Genomic DNA, 25,426 nt, shown 5'->3' on the forward strand with positions numbered 1-25,426 from the left:
GACGGTACATTTGCAGAGTGAAGTAGGAAACAAATTGCTGAAAGTAATGTTATGATTTCTAATCTCTCCCCCCCCCCAATTTTAGCATCTTTCAAGTGATGTCAGTGACATTTTGCCCCCCCCCCCCAAAAAACAACCTGTGGCTTTAGAGTCCCGTGCTATGTGCAACATAAATTTCACACTTTCTCCGCTCTTATACATAGGGTAGTAAACAACATACATATACACCTTACACTTCTGCCTTGCATCGGATTGAGGAGCTCACGAATCAGGTGAATTTGTCATCGTGTTAACATCGAGGGAGGTTGTCCCCTCTACACCTCTTAATTCTTCTGCTGTGTCCCTTTGCAGTTGCGCCCCACCCAACATTTCCCTTCCGAAACTGCATTGTTTGTGACTCCACACAAACACACACCCCTGGCTTTAGTCTTCCCTGGGTTCCCTGGTCCATTTAATCATGGTTTCAGGGGATCTGTAGAGGAAGATGAGCTTGGCAAACAGCTGCTCCTCCAACTCCAGCTCCCCGGCCTCCCTAGCCAGGAAAATATCCGTGCAGAGTTTCAGGATGCGGTCCACGTTGGGCAGCTCTTCAAACATGATGGAGCGCGAGATGCCGTTGAAAAGCTCTCGGATGAACTTTCCGATGACCAGAACAAAAGACATGTAGAGGCCTACAATGCTGGGGGGGGGGGGGAGAGAGAGAGATGATTATGTTCAGGGTATTCTTTGAGTTTTCATAGACTCAGAATTGGGAGGGACCTCAGGGGGGTCATCTAGTCCAACCCCTTGCAATCTTTAGCCCAATGTAGGGCTCGAACCCACGGCACTGAGATTTAAGAGTCTCATGCTCCATAGGCAAGACTGACACAAGTAGTCCCATCAGCCGAAGCCCTGCACAAGGACTTCCACTTGCGTAATGAGCTTTTCTTCCCTTCTTCTTGCCTTGTGTACCCCAGAAATTTATTATGGGGGTTCAGAAAAAAAACCCAGAACAGCACACTGGCAAGGGTGGAAGGAAGAGGGAAGACAAGCTGAAATGTTTGCACTGACAGAACGTTCAACAGTGCAGTATTGAATTCCTGCCAGCGACTGGCTACCTGTTCTGTATTTTTCAAGGCAGCACAGTGGGAAAATATTTCTCTCGGGTCTCCCCAAGCCTCCACCTTAATCCAAATCGCATTTGCTGCCCCAGAAATAGCAGGTTCCAGTTTGGCATCCTTACCCATGAGCTGCCAGAAATCCCAGGCTAGGAGGGCTGACCTTGTCGTTGAAGATGAAGAGTTCCATATTCTTACTGCATCCGTTACCCAAACAGCCGGGCCTCTGCTCTTTAACAACCCACCATTCGGGAACATGGCTTAATGACTCCTTGGCAGGCAGCTGCTGCAGTTCTATGGTGATATTTCTGAAGAAGGCCATCTTGTCTACGTCCTTTGGCGCATTGGAATGAGCTGTGGAAATGAGAATTATGGGGTGGGGATGAGCTGAACGTGGGCCCCCTGCCTTTCTATCAACCCACAGGACAACACAGAGCTGTGGGCGCTTTGCACAGCTGCAACACAGGAAGCTGCTCCCACACCAAGTCAAACCATTTGTCCACCTGGTTCAGTATTGCCTATGACTGGCAGTGGCTCTCCAGGTTTTCTGATGGGAAATACACAAACCTACCTGGAGATGCCCGAGCCTGAACTGAGGGTCTCTTCTGCGTTCAAAACAGATGCTCTACCACTGAGCTGTGGCTCTTCCAGGCTAACATGAGTGAGGAGTGGAGTCACTTCCTCCTACCCTAACATTTAACAAGTGTCCTTGCCAACAGTTCCACTTTCTAATGTGTGGGATGTGAAACACAAGAGCAGTCAAGTACAACATCCCTAGAGTGTACATAAAAGGGGGTGTCTGGACCAGCCAGTCGGAACTTCCTGTTTCTCCTAGGCTGGGACAGACTTCCTCTGGATGTGACTAGAGGTGGGCGTTACCTCACCTGCCCAGGTAACAAAAGAGCAGGACTGGTCAGCCATCTCTCTCTCTCTCTGACCACATTCGTTGAAGAAGCAACATCTGCTTAGCGGCCTAAGATGCTCTCTCGGCTTCCAGCCAAGGGAGGACAATGCAGCTTAGGACCCTCGTACCTAAGGGACCGCCTCTCCTGGTATGTCCCGGGTAGGACCTTAAGGTCCTCAAATAATAACTTTTTGGAGGTCCTGAGCCACAAGGATCCTAGGTTGGCTTCAACAGTACTGGCCCCGACTTGGTGGAACGGTCTGTCACAAGAGACCAGGGTCCTGCGGGATTTGGCATCTTTCCGCAGGGCCTGCAAGATGGAGCTGTTCCACCTGGCCTTTGGGTTGGTTTCAGTTTAACCCTGATGTTTCATTCTTTTGGTGTGATTGGTGGGTTACTTAAAAATGAGGCTGCGGTCTAAATTAAATTTTAAATTGTATTTTAATCTGTATTTTAATGAATTGTTTTATGTTTTTGTTGTGATTTTATTGGTGTTAGCCGCCCTGAGCCCGGTTTGGCAGGGAAGGGCAGGGTATAAATAAATTTATTATTATTATTATTATTATTATTATTATTATTATTAAGGAGCTGTCTCCTTATGGGATAGTTTCCAGGTGTATATTACTTTTCTAACTTAAGTCTGCCTTCTGGGATCCAATTGTGAACAGAATGTGTGAGTAGACTCTTTTTATACTTTTATAGAAGGCTGTGTCGTGTCTATCTTTTTATGAGGGACTAAAGGGGAAATTACCAAGGAAACTTATTTCAGAGGCTTTAGCGAGCCTGAGCAAACGCATCCGCTGTGCAAGTTTAATGTTACTCTGTCAAATTGTAGAACTTGTTAACACAAGTTGGAAAGGATATAATCAAACAATATATCCCCTCCTGCATCCCTGAACATTCCCACATAATGCCATACTCAAAATCCCTAGGGAGAACTGGAATCCCACTTCAGCCACACACGAAGAAGGAAATGCTTTCCAAAACAGATGGAAGTGGCAAAAGAGTGCTGAGGAGGAGTTCATTGGCTTTAGAGGAGTATGTTCCCTGAATCTTCAGCAAGACATTGTGAAAAATCAGCAATGAAAGCAGAAGCTCCATGGCTCTAGTCATCTCGCGTTACTGGCTGAGGGAGCCAGCATACAGCTTCCGGGTCATATGGCCAGCATAACAAAGCCGCTTCTGGCAAACCAGAGCAGCGCACGGAATCACCGTTTACCTTCCCAATGGAGCGGTACCTATTTATCTACTTGCACTTTTGAACTGCTAGGTGGGCAAGAGCTGGGACCGAGCAACGGGAGCTCACCCCGTCGCGGGGATTCGAACCGCCAACCTTCTGATCAGCAAGCCCTAAGCTCTGTGGTTTAACCCACAACGCCACCCGCGTCCCCTTGGTCTAAACAGAGAACATTGGGTACCCTTGCTCTAAACAGAGAACAGCTATATGGGCATCTAATTTTGAAAACAAAAGAGACACTCAGATCAGGAGTGCAGGACCCATCTGAAGTTTATATTCAGCCAGGGAACCCCACAACCCCTAGGCCCCAAAACAGCAGCGTTTCATTAGGCGGCAGTCTCTGACACCTTAGTTTTTTGTTTTTTAGTTTGTTTGTTTTTTAAAAAAAAAAACCTTTGCTTCAATTAGAGCGGCCCCATCTGCCATTTTTACTTCCCCAAAGCACTTCTGGGCCCTGCGTGGGTTCAGAGGCACTCGTGAGAAACAAAGACAGTATGGGTGATTGTTTGGAGCTTTTGCCATGACAGTGGCAGCTGGGAGAAAAAATTTGGGGTGAGGGTGTGGGGGACGAAGCAGCACCCATGTGCTCCTTTTGCTAGTTTGACCCAAAGACAACACATTTCCAGATGTCTGGAACAATTAGACAGTAGCTTTTTGCTCATACGATACGACATGCGTCTTTTGGGTTTGCCTTCCTATAGCAAAACTCTGCAGCAATGGCCTCCTCTCATCTTCAAGCAGGCAGGTTTTTCTGCACTTTTGTCCACTTACCCACTTGCAGCCGATGTGCCATTTTAGCTTCTACTCCGCCAGCTGCTCTCAGATACCTTGGTAGGACACCAGGAAGCAGACTAAAATGGGGGTAGGGGGGGGGGAGCAGAACGAAAGCAAAGCAAAACCTCGGTGAATGCTAAAGGTCTTGCTCCTTTCCAGATCAACATGTGTTCATTTTTCACATGTACCCCATGCAGCCTCCATTATATTAAACAAATCCATGGGGGAGGAAGGTCTAATAATCCACAGCTATGGTAGCCAAGTGGAGATCCCATGTACAGGAGACATATGCCACCGAATATCACATGCTGAAGGACACATAGCAGGGGAAGCGCTAACGGCCACTGAAAGAATCAGGAGAGAAAACGTAACACTAACACGCCTTCCGTTCTGGTCCCACGTAGCATTTCGATGATTTGCTCCTGAATCCCTTTGTCTTGATAGCGCATTGTGTGTACGCCAGATGCTTCAACATTCTTCACAAGAGAGGCATTCCTGATTCGATAGGGATAGGAAGAAAATACAATATTTCCAATTACGCCAAAGATTAATGATAGATTTAAAACATGGACTTGCGAAAGAAACATCCAGATTTGAAAGAGAATTAATATTAATAAAAAGGAAAAAAACATCTCAAGAATATATGATTATTTGCTGGAATGGGAAACAAAAGAAGAACAAGTAAAAGTAGTCATGGTAAAATGGGCACAGGACTTTGGATATAATATATTAATGGAACAGTGGGAGAGACTACGGACAACAGACAATTAAGTTCACGGCGTGTTATAACCTGAGGGAGAATACCAAGAAAATGATCTATAGGTGGCATCTTACCCCTCCAAAAGCTCGCTAATATGTATAAAGGAAGGAATTCTGTATGTTGGAGATGTAAAAAAGATGTAGGAACATACTATCATATGTGGTGGACCTGCTCATTAATCAAACATTATTGGAATGATATTTATGAGGAATTTAAAAAATTATTCAAAATAACCTTAAAAAAAAAACCGGAAATATTTCTACTTGTGATATTACCTCTTGAAATTAAAAAAAGAAATAAGAACATTGTTTCAATACGGGTTAACAGCAGCTAGAACTCTCATAGCAAGGAACTGGAAAAACGAGATACTGCCAACAATCTTGGACTGGCAGATACTTATGTTAGAATACTTACAATTGGTAAAATTGACTGGATCAATGTGAGGACTATCGAAGCAAAAAACATCGAGAGAATGGATTATATTTAAGGATTATTTAGAACTTTATTATCCAAATAATTCCATGTTAGCAGAAATAAAGTGATATTTGTGAAAGGAAAGAATACAAGAGTTGTTTAGGGATAAGAAAGAAAAGATAGGTTAAAAGACAAACCTGTGGAGGAAAATAATGACAGGACAAAAAGCATGTTGAGAAAGGTTGGAAGTCTTAGTTGTGTAAAACTATTGTTTCTGTTTTTTTACTCGGTTTTTCCCCCCTTTTGTTTTTTTTGTGTCTTGAAGTGTTTGTAAGGTTTTGTTTGCTTTATGTGTAACTTTAATCAATAAAGCTATTAATTTTTTCCCCAAATAAATATATAAATATACAAAATCCTGTAAAAAAACGGATAGGAAGAAAAGGTTAAGGGAAGATTTAGATGTTCTTCAGGGCAGGCGTTATGGAAGAGAGAGATTCTCTTGTGCTACAGATGTGCCTCTTATGTAGTGGACAACGAAACAGGGCTTGCCAAGAGATGGCTTACTCTGGGGGAAAAACTTGACAAGTGTCACAGAAAGGATGCAATGCAAAGGGTGGGGGCTAGGAGGGTTGGGTGCGAGGTCACCAAACAGAGCAGGTTTCAGTTAGTTCCTTAGCTGATTATACTTTATTTGGTAACAAGGTAAGATAAGGTAAGATTTCTTTATTGTCATTGTACAAGTACAAGTACAACATTGTACAAGTGCAACGAAATTGGATGCCATCCCATAAAAACAAAACAAAAAACAGCGCAAAAAACAACAACACATTGTCAGCTACACATGCACATACGTACACACCCATCACAACTCTTCTGGTTACAGCATTTAAGATGGTTATAGCTCTTGGGTAGAAACTATTCTTCAATCTATTTGTTCTTGATTAATTGTTCTATTATCTCTTGCCCGAAGGCAGTGGTGCAAAAAGACTATATCCCGGATGAGATGGATCCTGTAAAATATTATTTACTTTTTTAAGCCAACGGGAACTGTATAGTTCTTCCAAAGTTGGGGGAGGATAACCAATAATCTTTCGGGCTGTGGTTATGGCAGCCATAGGCAGCAAAAAAAGAGGGGTGCTTTTTGTGAGTAAGAACACAAGAAAAGCCTGCTGGATCAGGCCAATGGCCCATCAAACCCAGCATTCTGTTCTCACTGTACCCAACCAAATACCTGTGGAAAACCTGCAAGCGAGGGGTGTGTGTGTGTGCACATACACAGAGTATACTTCATATGAAAAAGATTTTTAAAAAAACCTGAGAAGAGTCCAATGGAAGTTGATGTAGATTGCGGAGGAATTGGAGAGTTCTGCAATCATAGCTTTCCGACTTGCAGGGCTGATGTTCCACAGCAAGCTGGCATTGCCTTTTATTTTAGCAACGATGACGTCCTCCGGGCTATAGTTGACTATAAATTGCATGGCAGACTGGAGAAAACACAATTTTTGTTTTTGTTTTTTGTTTTTGCTGTTGTTCCAAGCAAGACAGAGAAATTTCCTTGCCTCAAGCTAAGTTCCCATCTAACCTGCTTTTGGCAACCCAGTAAAGATACCATTGAAATCCAGTTTTAATTCAAATTGGGTCTCACCAGCTATTGTTGGAGAGAAAGAAAAAAGAAGAACAGTTTGAAAAGGATGCCAGCGGTAAATTTTATTCATTCCCAGGGATGGATGGAGAGATGTTCTGATCTGATATTGAGGAATATGGGTAACTCAACATTTGGAGGGTCTCGTTCATTATAAATCACGATAAGAAACTAAGTAAGATTTTGACAGAAATAAAACCTTCTTGCATTGGTAGGATTTCAATAAAACAAATGAGTTAAGTTCCAATAATGGTCCTCTCCCCTCCTGTTTCTCCCCCCCCCCCACAAAAAGGAAATCTTCAGTCATTACCAATGGCAAAAATTAGCCTTATATGTTTTGTGGGTTGGTAAGAAAGTGGGAATCACGGTAAAGACAATGGAGAAGAGGATTGGGGTATAGACTTTGCCTGTATTAATTGAGATTATCTCATCTAAAGTCTTGGTTAGCTATGGATAAGGCAATTACGTTTTTAAAACTCAACATTTACAACGTTTCTTAAGAATACATTATGGTATTAGTCAAGTATAGATCTTAATAGTATCGAATCTAGTCCTAGTAATTTATTTAAAGTGTACTTATGAATGGAGAAGGGACTGGCAAACCACTACAGTATTTTGCCAAGAAAACTCCATGGACATGAAAAAGGAGAAGCTTTGAGAAGAAAGTGAGTTTCCAAGGCATGCTCTGCTTCATGGGGTCATGGAGAGTCGAACACGACTAAGAAGACTAAACAAACAACAAGTACTTATGAAAACAAGTTAAGCCCACATCTTTCACCTATGACTGCAATTATTATTATTATTATTATTATTATTATTATTATTATTAGGAGCAAAATAATAATAATAAACTCTTGGCAAATATGCATGTTTGGGAAACATGGCTTCATGGAAACTGTGTGTGTGTGTGTGTGTGTGTGTGAAAAATGATTCTGAAAAAAGTTACAGGCAGATTGAGGAGGTGACATGTGGAACTGGTATACCTGTATTTCAATACCTACAAATTAAACACATTGTGGATAAAATGAGGAGACGAACAGAACCAGTAATATCCACATACTGTATATCAACACCTACATGTTAAACACTTCATGAATGGATTGTGGAACATGGTGCATTTAGATACTGCATCAACTTTGAAATAATAATTTCAAACATCCCATAAATCTAAGGCAGATCCATAGAATTGCAGTGGATTTAAACAGTATGAGACACCTTTGTCAGAATAAATGGAAAACTGATTTAACCAAAAAGTGTTCCATAGGACAGAGATTGCCAACTAACATGTCTGCTAATACATTGTAAGGTGCCACGAAACATCTCAATTACTTGGCTTTCTTCCTTTTCCTCTTTACTTATTTATTTTTGTTTTCTTCAGTTTGTTTTCTTCTTTTTCTTATTAGTACTGAGCATTTTCACCATTTTTGATGCCGAATGCAGATTCTTATCATTTGTATATGTACCTTGCATAAAATAAAAAGTGGGATTTTAAAAAAGGAACCAAATATAACCCCCACTTCTGGTAGGACTAGCAGCAATGCAATGAACGGCTGGCAAATTTGTCTGCAGGAGGTTTCCTTGTGCGCAATAAAATATATACGGTACTTACAGGATGGAGGGCATATTGAGTGGTGAGTTCATTATACGCCACATGAGTGAAAGGGACCAGATTCTGCTGCTGAGCACTCATGGTAAACAAAGACTAGCAGAAAGAGGACGAAAGCCTGTGTTACAAACCTCAGCTCCACTATAAAGACCTTCCTCATCTCACCTTAGCTGGTTCAAACCCAAAGTTCAGTCTCACACACTATTCACAGGCTGATGCTAACCAACCCTCAAGCTCTACAAAGCTGGATTAGTTGCATTTCAGCACCCATAATTCAAACTCTGTAGCAGCACGGTTCACAGCAACATCAGCAGAACAATCACTTTGAAGCATCACACAGCAACACAGATCCATAGGTGAGCCCAGAGGATAATAGCATGCGACTTTGAAAGAATGGGAGTTCCAATGGGAAATAAAGTTCAGAAGGAGAAGACGGCGCTTGCCAGCTCCAGATTAGGGAAGAACCAGGTTGGTTGGTGTTGACACTTGCTATGAACTAAAAGGTAAAAGGTAAAGGACCCCTGGATGGTTAAGTCCAGTCAAAAGTGATTATGGGGTTGTGGCGCTCATCTCGCTTTTAGGCCATGGGAGCTGGCGTTTGTCCACAGACAGCTTTCCAGGCCATGTGGCCAGCATGACTAAACCGCTTCTGGTGCAATAGGAAACCGTGAGCGCACGGAAATGCTGTTTACCTTCCCACTGCAGTGGTACCTATTTATCTACTTGCACTGGCGTGCTTTTGAACTGCTAGGTTGGCAGAAGCTGGGACAGAGCAATGGGAGCTCACCCCATCGCGGGGATTTGAACCTCCAACCTTCTGATCAGCAAGCCCAAGGGGCTCAGTGGTTTAGACCACAGCGCCACCCACGTCCCTACAAGCAGAATGGCACTGTTAGACACAACCCTTTAACTGGAGGCGTCAAGGATCGTTCAGCTATAACTCCACTCTATTTTTTGTCATGTTAAAGCAACAGCTTTGGATGGTGGAAATGTCCCAGTACTCATCGAAAATACTTATCCCCAATCTTTATTATAAATTGACCCTCCACCTCCTCCGGACCTACCTCATAACCACTGATGGTAATTTTGACAGAGACGCCCAAAGGCTGGTTAGTTACTCCTGCCACTGATTTGACCAGTGACATAAGAAGGAGTGGGAACCACACAATGCAGATGAGCACAAAGACAATGAATCCTCCCATCCCGTATTTCACAAGCAATTTCTTCTTCTGCCCAGGAGGCTGGGGGTATTTCTGCAAAATGGAGAATGGGAACAGAGCTGTGTGTTTAGTCCGCTGATTAAATAATAATAATTAAACCCCCTAGCTTGTGCATCAAGGTATCACAAACTCAGCATTCTGAAAAACAGAATTCCACGTATCTGAAGAAGTGTGCATGCACACGAAAGCTCATACCAGGAACAAACTCAGTTGGTCTCTAAGGTGCTACTAGAAAGAATTTTCGATTTTGTTTTGACTATGGCAGACCAACACGGCTACCCACCTGTAACTAGAATTCCACGCATTCGCTTAATTTGCATATATTTGACTATCCTACATATATTCCACTCAAGGCCAGCCTTTTGGCGCTTGAGGCAAACCACAAAATAACACCTCCCTCCCCACCAGGGAAGAGGGAGGGAGTGATAATCTACACCAGGATCAAGGAGGAAATAATGATCTACACTGGGATTTTCTGACCCTTTGCATCCTGCCGCCTGAGGCGGTCAGCTCACCTTGCCTCATATCTTTAGGTGCCCGGCAAAAGTATTTCTCTTTTGCTTGGGCTGGTTAACATTCTATGTCCTTTTATATGTGTTTTTGTGAGAGGGAGTTATTGTGGGCCACGTGCATTTTCAAAATATGAGCAGAGAAATGTAGGCCACATTCCATCTCAGAATTATGGACAATTAAACTTGTTGACTTGTGCTGCCAGACAAGAGAGATTTGCCCTAGTCATTGCTGCTGATAGACCACCCGGAGTCATCTTGATTGGCGGGGCTAATGGTAACCCTTAAGCAACAGAACTCACTTTCTCAGATTCTCTCCAACATTTCAGGATGAAAATGTTAGCATAGATATCCTCCACACAGATCCAGCTGGAGAGGCTGAGTGTGGTGTCGGTCCAAACCCAATCCATGGCAGCCCTCAGTTCTGTCAAAAACGGTATCAGGCGAAAGCTGCACAGAGGAGGAGAAAGGTGGCTAGTTAATGGGGCAATAAGAACCCAAAACAGTCAAAGCCTGTCTACAAAAAAAGGCTTTGTGTAAGAATGATAGGGCCTACAAATTCTCAAAATCCGATGCCCTTTTGTTGGCATCCATCTGTCTCAAGAGACAATGGAATGCGCCTCCGGGGGTGAAGTCAAACCGCTGGAGAATCACGACACCTGCTGTGGCTGCAGAGACCAGTAACTCCTAACTGCTGCCTCCTGCATTGCTTTTGCTGTCTTAGCAGCACTGAAGTGACCTCTCTGGGACTGAAACAAGCTTGGCTGCAAGAGTTGCCAGAAGGTGGTGTACAAGCAACCATCCAACTGTCTTAGGGACTCCACTCTGGATTTCTTCAGGGTTTACTTCATAGCCTTTTCTTCTCCTGAAGGTATCTCAGAAGGTAGCACAGGTTCATGACCAGAGTTTTCCTTCTCTAGGAGGGCTACCTTCCCAGGTTGATGAGCCCCATCTGCCCTCCACAGCACATGCAGAAACCACCTCCTTGACCGTTGGACCCACTCTTGGTCTTGTCCACTCAATCCACTAGAGCTTATCCTTGCATATAGGGCAAGTCCCTAACTCACTGATGATTTGTGACTCATCTGCTACCCTCACCTGGTTTAGCCAGCCAGTCGAAGCCATTTCCCGGGGTGTGGCCGCTACCGCACACCGACAGCTTCTAGGAGCCACAGGTGAGATCCGAGTGCAGGGTGGGAACCAAAAGTTGACAAACTATCCCAGAAGGAGCATGACGCTTCCCCCTACATATTATACCCACTTCAGAAGTCAGGGAAACCCTTTGGCATTGCGTAAAAGCCCAACTGTGTCCTGTGTGTCCCAGTGTGGTGTAGCGGTTAAGAGTGGTAGACTCGTAATCTGGTGAACCGGGTTCGCGTCTCCGCTCCTCCACATGCAGCTGCTGGGTGACCTTGGGCTAGTCACACTTCTTTGAAGTCTCTCAGCCCCACTCACCTCACAGAGTGTTTGTTGTGGGGGAGGAAGGGAAAGAAGAATGTTAACCGCTTTGAGACTCCTTTGGGTAGTGATAAAGCGGGATATCAAATCCAAACTCTTCTTCTTCTCTTCTTCTAGTCAATGGGGTGATTAAGACCATTGTGCATCTGCTGTGGCCTAGTGATGGCCAAATTGAGAGAGCTCTAAAAGGGGTTCGGACCAACTGGTGGAGGGCAAAGATATCACTGGAGACTAGTAAGCATGGCTATATGCCACCTCCAAGATTAGAGGCACCGGGCCTCTGGGGGCCAGCTGTTGTGGGACATCAGAATATTTATGGGGCAGACGCTGCATACACTTGGCAGATATTGTGTGTGTGTGTGTGTGAGAGAGAGAGAGAGATACACAACCTGCTCCCCTCCTTTCCAGTGTGCAAACTGCTTCACACTTCTCATTCCAGCCTCTTCTATGTAGGCTACATGGAGAGATCCCAACTTGCCTAAGGCCACCCAATAATGTTTGCAGCCAAGCAGCTGCTGGAACACACAACCTCAGGCAGCAACTGCCTCCTGCCTTCCTGCTCTCTAAGCTGGTTACATTACTCTTAAAAAAAACCTGTAACAATTATTACAATGAAAAAGTTTTTTCCTCATTTTTATCATTACATAACTTTAGGCACCGGGCAAAAACATTCCTACTTCGCCTTTTTACGTGGGTGAGCTGTTCAATCTAGTTTTTTTAAAAAAACAAACCACACACACAACAGAATTGGTTTTTTGATTTTTATAAATGTTAGTTTAACGTATGTTTGTGTTTATTTGAGGGGCTGTGGCAAAAAAGCAACTAAAATTTTTGATAATAATTTCTTACACAAAATAGTAAATTGATAATTTCGTTTCACAGTAACTCAGTGTGAGATTGTAAGGACCTCTTTTACCTTACTATTCCGTTTCCTATGTATGCTATTTCTATATTTATAGAACCCCTGAGGAATTATTTGTTCCAGCACAGGCCTGCAATAAATCTTCCTTCAAGCACCTGGAGATTTCCACCCCCCATTTCCCCCTGCCAGCCGTTCTTTCTTGCTTTTGTGATTGGCTTGTTAACATAATGGCTTGCGTTTCATGGGGATATTATTAGGTTTCTCTGCCCTTCTTTATAAAAGTGCTGCTTACCCTTGAAATAAGAAGAGGTTTATGCAATTGTAGCTCTTAGTCAGAACGTTGCCCAAGACCCGTTCGGGGTAACCGCATTTGATCTGATAAGCCGACAAACCAAAATAGACACACTTGACCAAATACCACAGCTGAGCCACTGGATTCCTGTTAAACCTCCTGCAAGTAAACAAGAGAGATGTTCCAATCTCCCTCTTTAACAACTATGACTAGTTAGAAGAAAGATTTCTTAGGGCATGGCCCTCCTTGAACTCCGCAGGCAAACACAGCAGCTAGGGATGTAAGGAGGAAGAGATTTCCATCCCACGCTGGGCCTGCCGCAGACAGCGCTGCTTCCGTTCTGCCACAGTTCAGCTTCCGCTGAAACCTACCTTATGCATCTTGCTCTCCGCTATGGCCAAAATGTAATTGATTGCATACTCAATTTCAATGCATTTCAATGTAAAGGAAACCTCAAAAATAATGCGGTAACTTTGGTAACGTTCACAGGCTATAAAAACGGAACGATGGCCAACACCATCTGTCCCTGATCATGGCTAAATATGCAAATTGTGCCAAATTCTACTCCTATTTACGTTTCCAGCAGAATTCTCCAGCATTCCCAATTGCAGTCTAGGCTGAGCATGCAGAGACATCTTGAAAAAGTAGTAAACGTCAGCTGTGTGTGTGTGTCCATGTGTGAAGGGGGAGAACTAAGCACTAACACATTCGTTGCAATATAAAGGAAATGCAATGCAAACAGGGGTCGGGGATGAAATCAACTACCGGTATATATCATTCGTAAACTGAAAGCAGCCATAGCAGTGAATACTGATTTGCTGGTGTCAGGGAACTGTCCCCGGTTCAGCGCAAGGTGGTGGAAGGGCTCTCAGGAGGCTACAGGGAGCCCCGACCCCATCTGACTAGCTGCACCTCCTCCAGCGGAGGAAACAGCGATGTATCCAGTGGGGAAGGGCAGGAAACCAGGGGCCATGAGCGCAGGGGCTCTGGGAATGCTGTAGAGCAGTGTTTTTCAACCACTGTTCCGTGGCACACTAGTGTGCCGCGAGATGTTGCCTGGTGTGCCGTGGGGAAAATTGAAAAATTCAAGAGAATTAACTTTATATATAGTCAATATAGGCACAGAGTTAATTTTTTTAACATTTTCTAATGGTGGTGTGCCTCGTGATTTTTTTCATGAAACAAGTGTGCCTTTGCCCAAAAAAGGTTGAAAAACACTGCTGTAGAGACCCTGCACTCCCCTCACCCAGCGGACGAAGAGGGAGGCATGCCATTTCCGTTGCACGGACTGCGCAGAGGGGTGAAACGCAAGGAGGGGAGGCGGAGACTGGGGGTACCGAAATTCTTATGTTGGGGTCGCAACCGGAAGGGGCCCCTCTCGGATTCTGCGAGTGATTGATATAGACATAGAATTGTAGCTCTGCACTGTACATAACATGCACAATAAACCTGTTAAAAGACAGGCTGGACTCTTGCCTCGTTACTCGCGAGCAACCACCACACAGACCTTACAGCTGGATTTATTTCTGATCTGGACATGGGACAAATAAGCAAACATGGATGCTTTAGTTGAGATTCTTGCATGACCCTCCAGGCCCGTTCCAACTCTACAACTCTATGGTTCTGTTATCAGCAATTTCCGCTCTAGTTTCAGTTTTTGTCGGAATTCTCTGGCATCTTTCATTGTCATACCTTTCTGTTACTCCAGGCAAGATGAAGAACATCCAAAAATGGATGCCAAAGACAAGAAGCACCTGAAAAACACACTTCCCAAACATGTTCTTTCTGAGGTAGATGGCACGGTCAACTATCATCGTCCCAAACTGCACCAACAGCATCACCAGGAAAGCTTCGGGCACCTGGTCTTCTGAAAGGGACTCTGTGATGTCAGCGGCAGCCGAGTGTTTCTGAAACAAATTAGAAGCATTCGTTGATAACATGCGGGTGTGAAGGAGCAAGCCTAGGCTTCCAGTCAGAATCTATGGGCAGATCAACACTACAAAGCTACTATTGTTTATTGAATTTATATACTACTTGGCTACTACAGCAAAGTTGTGAATGTTTTTTTTAGAAAATCCCATGTTTTCTTGTCCAATACTTACAGGACATAACTAAAACCGAAGCAAGTCATAACCACAAACTCAAGGGAAGAAGCAAAATATACATCAGGAGGCTTAGTTTGGTCAGAATCAAGTACAGCCGTACCTTGGAAGTCAAATGGAATCCGTTCCAGAAGTCTGTTCGACTCCCAAAACATTGGAAAACCAAAGCATGGCTTCTGATTGGCTGCGGAAGCCCCATTGGACATTTGGCTTCCAAAAATAGTTCACAAACTGGAACAGTCACTTCCAGGTTTGCGATGTCCGGGAGCCAAAACATTTGGGAACTAAGCTGTTCGACTTCCAAGGTATGACTGTATATATTTCCAGAGTTATCGCTAAATGGTAAATGAGCCACAATAGCCACAAGAGGGCCATGAAAATTTGTTTCCCAGGAAACCACAGAGCCTAGGGCTTGCTGATCAGAAGGTTGACGGTTCGAATCCCCGCGGCGGGGTGAGCTCCCGTTGCTTGGTTCCAGCTCCTGCCAACCTAGCAGTTCGAAAGCACCTCAAAGTGCAAGTAGATAAATAGGGACCGCTCCAGCGGGAAGGTAAACAGCATTTCCATGCGCTGCTCTGGTTCACCAGAAGCAGCTTAGTCATGCCGGCCACATGACCTGGAAGCTGTACGCCGGCTCCCTCGGCCAGTAACACGAGATGAGCGCCGCAACCCCAGAGTCGGACACGACTGGACCTAATGGTCAGGGGTCCCTTTACCTTTACCTATTTGAAACCAAAGGGGCACATTGCTTGGCAGATGTGAAATATATTGGCATTGTTTTCCACTCTCCTACCCCGCTACAGCTTCCACAGTTTCAAACAGATTAGCAGAACAGATTCAAGCCTCCTTAAGAGTCTGGGGTCAAATACCGCCTTGGTTCTGGAACATGCAAAGTAACAACAAAGTGCTTTTGAGTACGAACCATCACAGAACTTTAGTGTGGCAGCTAAAGAACCTTTGGAACTCCCTGCCTATTGATATCAAGAAGGCACCTTCACTGTATTTAGCACCTGCTAAAAACATTCTTGTTTAGACAAGCCTACCTAGAAAAAAAATGATGTGAATTTTGACTTTCTGTATGTTTTAAGCTGCAAATCTTTCGGACTTCCGGCGGCGACGCCATCGCCGGGTGGTCGAAGGCTGCCTCGGTCTCGAGGCGCCTTGTCCATCCCGGGGGTCAGGAGCCGCGCTACCGCAGCGCGCGGCTCCGTTTGGGGTGCGGGAAGAGCGTCCCGCACCCTGGGCTCCCCGGCTGTGCCCGCGGAGGCTCCGAACCCTTCCCCTGCCCCCCCTGTAAAGGGGGAGTGGGGGTGAAGGGACAACCGGAGCCGGGCTTCAGGGGACATGCCCCAACCGGGATGCAAATGCGGCGACAAAGCCCGCGGTGAGCGTCCAAGTTCTACCTGCGAAGAATGGAGCTAAAAACCCGGTGGTCGTGAGTAAAGATTTGGATTAAAAATCGCGTTTTTGGAACGATCCGGGGGGAAGGGGAAAGGTAGCCTGCCTCCCTCCCTTCGAGCCGAAGAATGTAACCAAATGAGGGTTTACTGCTACAGAACTGGTTTTAATGTAGCTAAAATTGACACATGAGACTGGCAAACTCTTTTTTCGAGCAGTTAATTAGAGGAAAATATCTCCATTTAAAGTTGCGGTGTTTGCGCTTCAGCACAGAAAAATGGCGTTGAACAAAGAGGAGAGCAGAAATACAACACCCACTTCCTCCTCCTCTGCCAGTATGCTGGGTTTTGTCCTTGAACTGGTATTGAACTCTGGACTAACAGATGAACAGAGACTCATTGCCTTGAAGGTGGAACTTGTTTATAGAAAAGTCAAAGTCTTGTGTGGGGATCTGAAAGGGAACCAATTGCCCACAGAGGAGGCTTTTAAAACTTTTGACACTTATGAAGAATGTCTTGCTAATGAGCTGAGAGAGTGGATGGAAAGATGGAGAGAACTGAGTGAGCAACTTCGGAGAAGAAATTCGCTTTTTGGGGGTGGCAGCCCCAAGGCGACGTTAAGATTTGTTATATCCAGTCCCCGGGGTGTGAGCTCGGGGGCCAGGGACAGAGAATTAAGGTATTTACAAGAAGAAAAGGAACGTTACAAAGAACCGAAGAAGCAGGGAGATGATGAGATGGACACCTCTGAACTCGTGGCAAGAAGAGACATGGACTGTGCCTGGATCTGTGGACGTTGGGAGAGAGAAGTTACACGGATGTTCAGTGCCGATGCCACCAGGAGAAGAATAATGGACAGAGGGGGTGTGGGGTGAAGTCTTAAACAAAATTTAAAGTAGTCTAACACGGCAAATCGAAAGTGGAGGGTGAATACTGTCAACAATACTCTGTTATATTTTTGTTTGTATATGAAAGGAGATATTTCAAGTTTTTATGCTATTAGCAGTAATCTTAAGGATAGAAGAATTAGATTTGATGCGAGGAGCAAGATTAAGACTTAGATTAAGTTAAGAAATTGATAAGATTGAATTAAGAAGAACTAGGATGAGGTATTATTATGGTGATGTATTTACTAGTAAGGTGTTGAAAAGATAATTTGATGTAAATATATAATTGAACTAATTTTTTTTTTTTTTTTTTTTTCAGAAGAAATGGTTATAAAATAGATTAAGGATATAAAATCGAAGGTGAAAAGGCAGGGGAAGTCAATGGTCAAGATATGGAAAAAGAAATTTTTCTTTTTAGAAAGATACTATAAGAATCTTGACACTGTTTGTATTTGTCATATTTGTTTTGTATTTGTGGGTGTGGGTGAGGGTATATGTTGTTTGGAAAAATGCCAATAAATTCTTATAAAAAAAAAAAAAAAAAAAATAAGCTGCAAATCTTTCTTGATTTTATTGTTTTATCTTTTGGTAAAAAGATAAAGCAATAATCTTGCTTTAATAATTATTTAATAATAATAATTGTTTTGGTTTTTTTAAAAAAAATTACAATCAAGTGGTGTGTAAATTTTATGAAATAAATAAACAAAACAAATAACTCCTACGCGTTTCAAGCCATTCAAAGCACCTGTTGCTTTAGTAACTAGCAAGGCGAGCCGATACTTACACCAAAAGCCCAGTAACCGAAGATGACAATAATAAAATTAATCACATCAACCAGGAACATGAGAGCATAAACGTCGCAGATTTGGCTGCATTCTGGATGAATAATGTCGTAGAAGAATTGCCTTATGGGCCGGTATACCTGAAGAGCGCTGCAAGTGAAAATTTATCTAGATCAGTCCAGCTGAAAAGGAGAGTTGTGTTTTTCAAAAGGGTCACTAACTTTCTGAAAGCTCAGTGGAATGTATGCCGCATGTCTAGCAACAAAGAGTTCGGCTGTATTTGTGAATCATCCACCGTAGCTCGTAAGAACCTGGTCACATCCATACCATACTTTTAAAATCTCTCTCCCACCACTTTAAGGGCTTCCCACCACCACCCAAAAATCTTCAGAAATGCATCTTGTTAAGGGTGTCCTAACACCACCCTTAACAAACTGCAGTGAGGTGAAGTCGTGACTCTTCCAAGTTCTACGATCAGGCTTTAGAAGCACAGCGTTGTTGCTGTGACCGCAGTGTTACACACCCATAAAGAGCTAGGGCTGAAAGGAGGATCCTCTAGACACAAATATTCCCAGGAAAAAGCATGTCAAGCACTTTCACAAACTTCTTGTACCTGCTTCCTCATTAAATACTCGTACTTACAGAATACCGGAAGATCGTTATTTAACATTGTGATGTTCCAATCATTCATCTGCGTGGACATTGCAGCTTTGCAGATGGAACAATACCCCCCCCACACACACACACTCTCTCTCTTCCCTTTATTCCCTGCTCTGGGGGCTCTCCCACCCCCTGAGCCAATTTTGCAGGCACCGAGTAGGGGGTGGAAGCCCCATTACGCTTCCTCAACCAATATGTGAACCGAAGCGCAGCTGTCCTTTGAAAGTCACACTACTCCAAATTTTGCAATGCAGTTCTCCAACCGAAGTGGAAGGGGAACAACAAGGGGAAGTGCATAAATAAAAATGCATATATTCATGAATATCACACACGCAAAATGCCTGGGGAAATGTCTTCATATGTCAACATTGAATACAAAAATATTTCCTACCAGGGGATAATTTGCACTAAAACACTGATGAATTTTCACAAGGATTTCTCTTTTTAAAAAGCTAAATGTTGCAGATTGCTGCAGAAATATGGACAACTGAATTCATGACTAGGAAAATGAGAAAATGAGAAACTGAGAGAACCACAACTGACAGTTCCAGCCATTCCATAGCTTTGCCTCACATCGGCTCTGGCGCCACCTACTGTTGGCCTCCCGGCTCTACCCATCCCAAAGGGCACTAGCCACCATTGACACACAGATGTCAGCAGCACAGTCTGTTACAGGGAGTAGAAGGTCCATTGATGACACCCGTATTCCCACCCACCCAACACCTTGCCTCCAGCTCTGCTCATTCATATTGCAACACCTCGCTTTTTAAATAGCTTTAAAAAACAACAATACCCAATTTACATTTTAATCAGCAGCTTCTTTGCCTTCATCATCTGCTGTTTTATTGTTGCTTTAGTAAGTCTCTTCCTACCAGTGGGTTTTTTCCTGAAAAGGCTCCATTTCTTCTTGGCTTCTTCCAGAGTTTTGTCTGCCAAAAAAGAAAGTTAACCACAGCTCTCTATCTGGGAAGCATTCATTTCACAAGAGCAATACCTCATTTGAGGCTCTCACCAACTCACGTGGGGTTCGTCCGCAAAACACAAAGCACTTGATCCGCCACCCACTCAGTCACGTTATCCGTGCCACCAGTCCTCCAGGCATCGCTTCCAATGACCTCTGCATAATATTAAAATGGAAGCTCTTCTGCCAACGTCTGCCCCAGAGGTCCCCCCCAAAATGCTGGCACCACAACAGTTTAATGAACACAGGGAGGTCAAGTTTTCTGTTTCGTATGTGCAAAAGAAGTTCAGAGAAACGGGGGGGGGGGGGGGAGGATGGATGGCCAATCAGCCATAAAAGGAGGAGGAGCAGGAGCAGGAGCAGGAGCAGGAGCAGGAGCAGGAGCAGGAGCAGGAGCAGGAGCAGGAGCAGGAGCAGGAACACAACAGCCACAAACAATTCTTTTAAAGATCCCAAGAACATATGAAGTTGCTTCATCTAGAGTCCATTAGCTCAGTATTTTTTTTTTCAAACTTTTTCCTCTTGGCCACACTTTTGGAATAAAAATTTGCTTGCGCATACTGATTTTTTTTTTTTTTTACTGATAAGAAATACATGGGGAAACCAAAATAAACAACTCCCAGCAGTGCTTGATTGATATAACATAGAACACAACTACCTTCATCAACACTCCTGGCGGCGGCCCTGGAGGGACTTGGGTATCTAGAAGAATAGTTTATTCCTGGTCCAGATGGACGTTCCTTCAGATGGCCCCTGTGCCTTTTCTTCTTTTGCCTCCCTGCCAGGTCCTTTCCTTCAGCGCCTGCCGTATTGACACCTTTGGAATCCCAAAGTCCATAGCACTGTAGAATGCAGTACAGTGAAACACATCAGTGAAACACAGGGACCACGAACTGCTTGAGGAGGCCTGAGGCCTGAGGCCCCTCAACTCATCGACAGAGTCCTCTCTGGAGGTGTCTCAGTGTTTACTGGTATTTATTATTACTTTTGTATCCTACCTTCCCTCTGAAGTGTTCAAGGTTCATCCCCACAACAACAACAACTTTCTTACATTAGCAGGGAGGATCCCCAAGAACACCAATATTTCAGGGCTCATGCCGGCATAAGTGTCAGGAGGTCCTACACACAAGTAGGAGTCTGGTAGAGACACATGCCGACTGGCATTTTCTTTCCCTCCTAGTTATTCTTTCGGGAGATTCAAAATCTTTCTCCAGCCCGAATATCACAGCGACTGATACCAAGAGGCATCAGCACACTTTAGGATCAGCAGAGCATAGGCAGTCAGCATTCAGACTCAGTAGCGCAGCAATTTGGCTAAACTACATTTATTTACATATACACACTCGGAGCATCGTAACTCAGCTCCTTCCTCTTCAGCATCAGACAGCCAAGAGAAAAAACAAAGGATAAAAATCCTACATCACGGAAAAACAGTAATAAAATCATCCTGTCTCCATCACTTCTCACAATGTGGAATAAAAAACAACAACACCATCACGTGATAAAAACAATCCCATGACTGCAACACGGGGAATGAATCCTAACAGTAAGATCTGCCAGTATTGATTCAGTCAGCTGAGCCAGGATGAGGGAGTTACACTGGCTGATTGAGCTAGGAGAGCCACTCATCCAGGTGGACCTTGGGTTTGGATGGCTCCCTTGCCTACCCGTGCTGCCATCAGAATCCAACCTTTCAACGGAAATAAACATAAGCAGCAAGATAATAATACAGTGGTACCTTGGAAGTCGAATGGAATCCGTTCTGGAAGTCCATTCGACTTCCAAAACATTCGGAAACCATTGTGTAGATTCCGATTGGCTGCAGGAAGTTCCTACAGCCAATCGGAAGCTGTGGAAGTCCCATCGGAACATTCGCAAACTGGAACACTCACTTCTGGGTTTGTGGTGTTTGGGAGCCAAAACATCCAAGTACCAAGGCATTTGACAACCAAGGTACGACTGTAATAATATAGAAATGTGAACAACTGAATTTAAGACTGGAAAATGAAAAGCCGAGAGAAATAAAAACTGATGAATTTTGCCCATCCCTACTTATGATGAATCCTCCCTTGAGCAAATGTTAATGAGTCCGTGCTCTAAAATAGCTCCATTAAAGTATGGATGGCGTTACCTTCAGGATATACCTGTGGAAGAACAAGGCCAGCAGTTGAACCAGATCAAAGTGCACGTAGCCATCCTTCTTCTCGATCCCAGCAATATTTGGCAAAGCAAGCGGCTCTTCCGCGTAGACCCCACAATAGGCCTTGGTGGTCCAAGGAAAGAATCCAAACTGAGAAAAGTATTTGACCATAACTGTTACCTGGCATGGGAAGGAAAGTGCACAGTCCTCAAAGATGCTGGATTCCAAAGGCAAAGGGCTAGGAATATGGGAACACAGCCCAATTGTATTATGAGAAATCCACCCCCTGCATTTATTCCATTTATTTGACAATTTCATTTTCAGAAAAGTTCCATGGAAATTGTATGAGGACCAGATAACACGTTCAATACGTGCCCTTGCTGGATTCAACTGTGATATGTAAGTTTCTGCTCCATCTGTTTGACACAGGGCATGCTGGATGCCCTTAAATAAATTTATTTCCCAACGCCTTAAGCAGGGATGCAAAAGCCCAAGCACCTGGGTCGTATCAATCAAGGTGCCCAGATTGAGGAAGAGGGTTGGAATAAGGTTTCCCATCCTCCCTTTTGTGGCAGAGTGGGTTGCTAGGTTGCCATTCTCTCCTATATATCAGGAATGGGAAACCTCTGACAGCACAAAAGCTGCATTTGCTTCTGGACAACATACCAGTGATGGTAGGGGCTAGTGGGTAGAGCAACAAATTTAAATATTATCTTAGTACAGAGGGCCAGATAGAGATGCTTAGAGAGCCACAATTGCCCCCAGAAGCATGGCCTAGCCCGCATTTTTTTGTCCCAACCACTGCTGACATGAATCTCTTGGAAAGTGGACAGCAAAGGAAGATGAGGCTGAGGCTCAAAAAGGTTCCTTGCGCTGTCCTATAATATCCTTTGTTCCTAGTTGCAACAAGTAGCTCTTCAATGGAGGAAGAGATTGTTAAGCATAATTGTTTAATAGTACATTGAAATGAAAAATGACTCTGTTCCATTGAAATTCAATTGAAGCTAAGAAGAGCTCTCTGAGCACCTAATGGGTTGATAATTAACTTAGGATGTATCTCTGCTACTCTTTTACATAGTGTTTAACCTTAGATCACATGGTACGGTTATTCAGTTGCAAATCTCCATTTTGAAGGAGTGGTCCTTTATTCTCAGCCACCATAGAAGAAAGGTGTGCAAATGAGTCTCTCCTGGAGAAAACACCCTCAGGCTGGAATGCAGGCTAATGGAGTCCATGTCTGGAGAGAAAGACACTTGATTTCAGCTCTGTTTGGGGTAATTTGATATTTTTAAGAAGCTGGACCTGTGCATGGACAAGCACGTGATTTTATGCAACTATTTGGATGCATCATTATTGTTTTATGTTCTGTTTGAATAAAGTTATGTTAGTAAAGCTTTGGAAACATACTTTGGTCTGGACAATTTTTATTCTAAGATGACCTGGTTTTTATTCACCCTATGACTTCAAGCTGCACAATATTAATATCTGCAATAGGGCTCCCAAGTCAGAGGCTAAAACTTCTAGGAAGTCTTATGGACTAGCAGAACAATACAGTACACAGATGAGAATATCACTCAGCCCTATAAACAGGATCTACTGAACACTCACCTCAGTGTAAATGATGGCTGTCATCCAGAAGAATTTTGTAGGCCTTGGAATAGACAGCATGGCCCACAGAAATATCAGGATAGGTAGAACCAAAGTGAGGATGGATGCGGAGACCATGTGGTTTAGAATGATCACAAAATAACACAGCATTTCTGAATAAGACACCATAGCATTGTACAAAGCAACTCCCAGCTTCAGGGGCCTAGGAAGGCTCTGGTAGAACTTATCTGACTGCTCCAGCTCATTGTCATGAAATACCCTGCATGACAACAAGAAAAAAACAAAAATGAAATGTAGATTATTTTCATTTGTTGAATAAGGAAGAGTGCATGTCCACTGGCTTGTACATTTTAGAATTAGTAGTGCAGTTAGATTAGACTGGGGCAGAATATAAAACAGATTTCCCCAACCTGGTGTTTTGGACTGCAGTTCTTACCAGCTGTCGTGGCTGCGGCTCATAGGAGTTGTACCCCAAAATATTTGATAGCCACCTTCAAATATCTAAAGGGGAATCATATGGAGGATGGAGCAAGCTTTTTTTCTCCTGCTCCAGATGGTAGGACCCGAACCGATGGATTCAAGTTACAAGAATCTACGTTTTGGGAAGCAATGTATGAAGTATTTTTGCATGTTATTTTCACTCACACATGCATTTTTATTCATGCTTTCCCCTAGCACACACATTTGTTTTCTTTACACGTTACTTGGCTGGAGAACTGCTTTGCATAACCAATGTGAGTTGCAGCTGCATTTTGGGTCGTGAAATGTTTCAGGGAGTGCAAATTAGGCAGGTTTCCCTTTTTAAATGCAAACTGATCTGAAATTTCTCCTCTGTCCCTAGTTGCAAATCCAGCAAAATCTTGATAGCTCCCCATCCTTCCAGTAAAGGTACCCCTGACTGTTGGGTCCAGTTGCAGGACGGCCTTGCGGTGCTCATCTCGCTCTATAGGCCGAGGGAGCCGGCGTTTGTCTGCAGACAGCTTCCGGGTCATGTGGCCAGCATGACTAAGCCACTTCTGGTGAACCACAGCAGCACACGGAAACGACGTTTACCTTCCCGCCAGAGCGGTACCTATTTATCTACTTGCACTCTGATGTGCTTTTGAACTGCTAGGTGGGCAGGAGCTGGGACCGAACAACGGGAGCTCACCTCGTTGTGGGGATTCGAACCTCCAACCTTCTGATCGGCAAGCCCTAGGCTCAGTGGTTTAGACCACAGCGCCACTCCTTCCAGTAGTATACTCAATTAGTTGGTGCTTAATTGCAATAAGACTCTTGCCTGTTCAGGAGCCATTCACTGGCTGTCATCATAGCAGGAACATTGCTCGATGCACCTGATTCTTCACTTCTCACAAATAGGGAATATGTAGGTCCTTCCATTACTGATGAAGAGGAGCCCCGACTGGCAGATTCTGTACAGGAAGATGCTGAAGTGAGCCCTTGGGGGCAGGGCCCATTGAGGCTTCCTTCTTCCACCTTCTCATTTCCAGCCACACCCCTGGAAGCATCGCTGGATCTCCTGCTCCCCAAAGGCAGAAAACAACAACATCCAAGTCAGTCAGGCCCCACCTGCAATAGACATTTAAAACACTGTTATACCACTTTAAGCAGCCATGGCTTCCCTCCTGGAAACTGTAGTTTGTTGAGGGTGCCGAGTGTTGTTAGGAGACCCCTATCCCCCTCACAGAGTTCCAGCCCTCAGAGTTCACAACTAAGTACTTCTCTCAATGCTCTTGCTGAATAAAGAGAAATGAATAAAGGAAAAGTCACAGCAAGGGTATTTGCTGGGCATTTCCAACTTTCGGCAACAAGTTACTATTCACCTGCGGAGCTGCACAAGGGATGGGTCCACGTACTCTCCAGGTGGGCACTGGGGTGACCTGTTGTTGCTCTCATTCGTCTCTGTTGTTTCAGCTTCACTTTCTCCATAATCTGGTTGGGTTTTCTCCAGGTTATAATACTGAAGGACAATGTTCGCTGAGGCCACTTTTCCCTTAAAAGAAAACCTAGTTAGTTAGCTAGCTAGGGCTTACCCATTCTTACCTGATGCTTTCACCCAGGGAAAACTGCTCTTTGGAGCTCATTCAGAGCAAATGGCAATTCAGGTTTTGCAT

At 44.1% G+C, this 25,426-nt stretch overlaps 1 protein-coding gene across 1 annotated transcript in view; it reads right to left on the bottom strand.

The window, feature by feature from the left end:
• Positions 1–406: 406 nt before the first annotated feature.
• LOC117049246 (piezo-type mechanosensitive ion channel component 2-like) overlaps positions 407–25,426 on the bottom strand; it is a 56,970-nt gene continuing 31,950 nt past the window's right edge. The window contains exons 31-47 of the mRNA XM_033153987.1: positions 25,136–25,305; positions 24,592–24,831; positions 23,313–23,571; positions 21,696–21,884; positions 20,223–20,406; positions 19,406–19,532; positions 17,946–18,093; positions 14,468–14,682; positions 12,776–12,934; positions 10,466–10,613; positions 9,499–9,687; positions 8,438–8,530; positions 6,501–6,670; positions 4,391–4,507; positions 4,010–4,089; positions 1,223–1,451; positions 407–679 (exon numbers count right to left, since the gene is read on the bottom strand). Coding sequence (XP_033009878.1) covers positions 424–679; positions 1,223–1,451; positions 4,010–4,089; positions 4,391–4,507; positions 6,501–6,670; positions 8,438–8,530; positions 9,499–9,687; positions 10,466–10,613; positions 12,776–12,934; positions 14,468–14,682; positions 17,946–18,093; positions 19,406–19,532; positions 20,223–20,406; positions 21,696–21,884; positions 23,313–23,571; positions 24,592–24,831; positions 25,136–25,305 — 2,973 coding nt within the window. The 3' untranslated portion in view covers positions 407–423. The remainder of the gene's footprint in view (positions 680–1,222; positions 1,452–4,009; positions 4,090–4,390; positions 4,508–6,500; positions 6,671–8,437; positions 8,531–9,498; positions 9,688–10,465; positions 10,614–12,775; positions 12,935–14,467; positions 14,683–17,945; positions 18,094–19,405; positions 19,533–20,222; positions 20,407–21,695; positions 21,885–23,312; positions 23,572–24,591; positions 24,832–25,135; positions 25,306–25,426) is intronic.

The sequence above is a fragment of the Lacerta agilis genome, chromosome 6 (genome assembly GCF_009819535.1).
Source record: "Lacerta agilis isolate rLacAgi1 chromosome 6, rLacAgi1.pri, whole genome shotgun sequence".
In the NCBI taxonomy this organism is placed as follows: Eukaryota; Metazoa; Chordata; class Lepidosauria; order Squamata; family Lacertidae; genus Lacerta; species Lacerta agilis.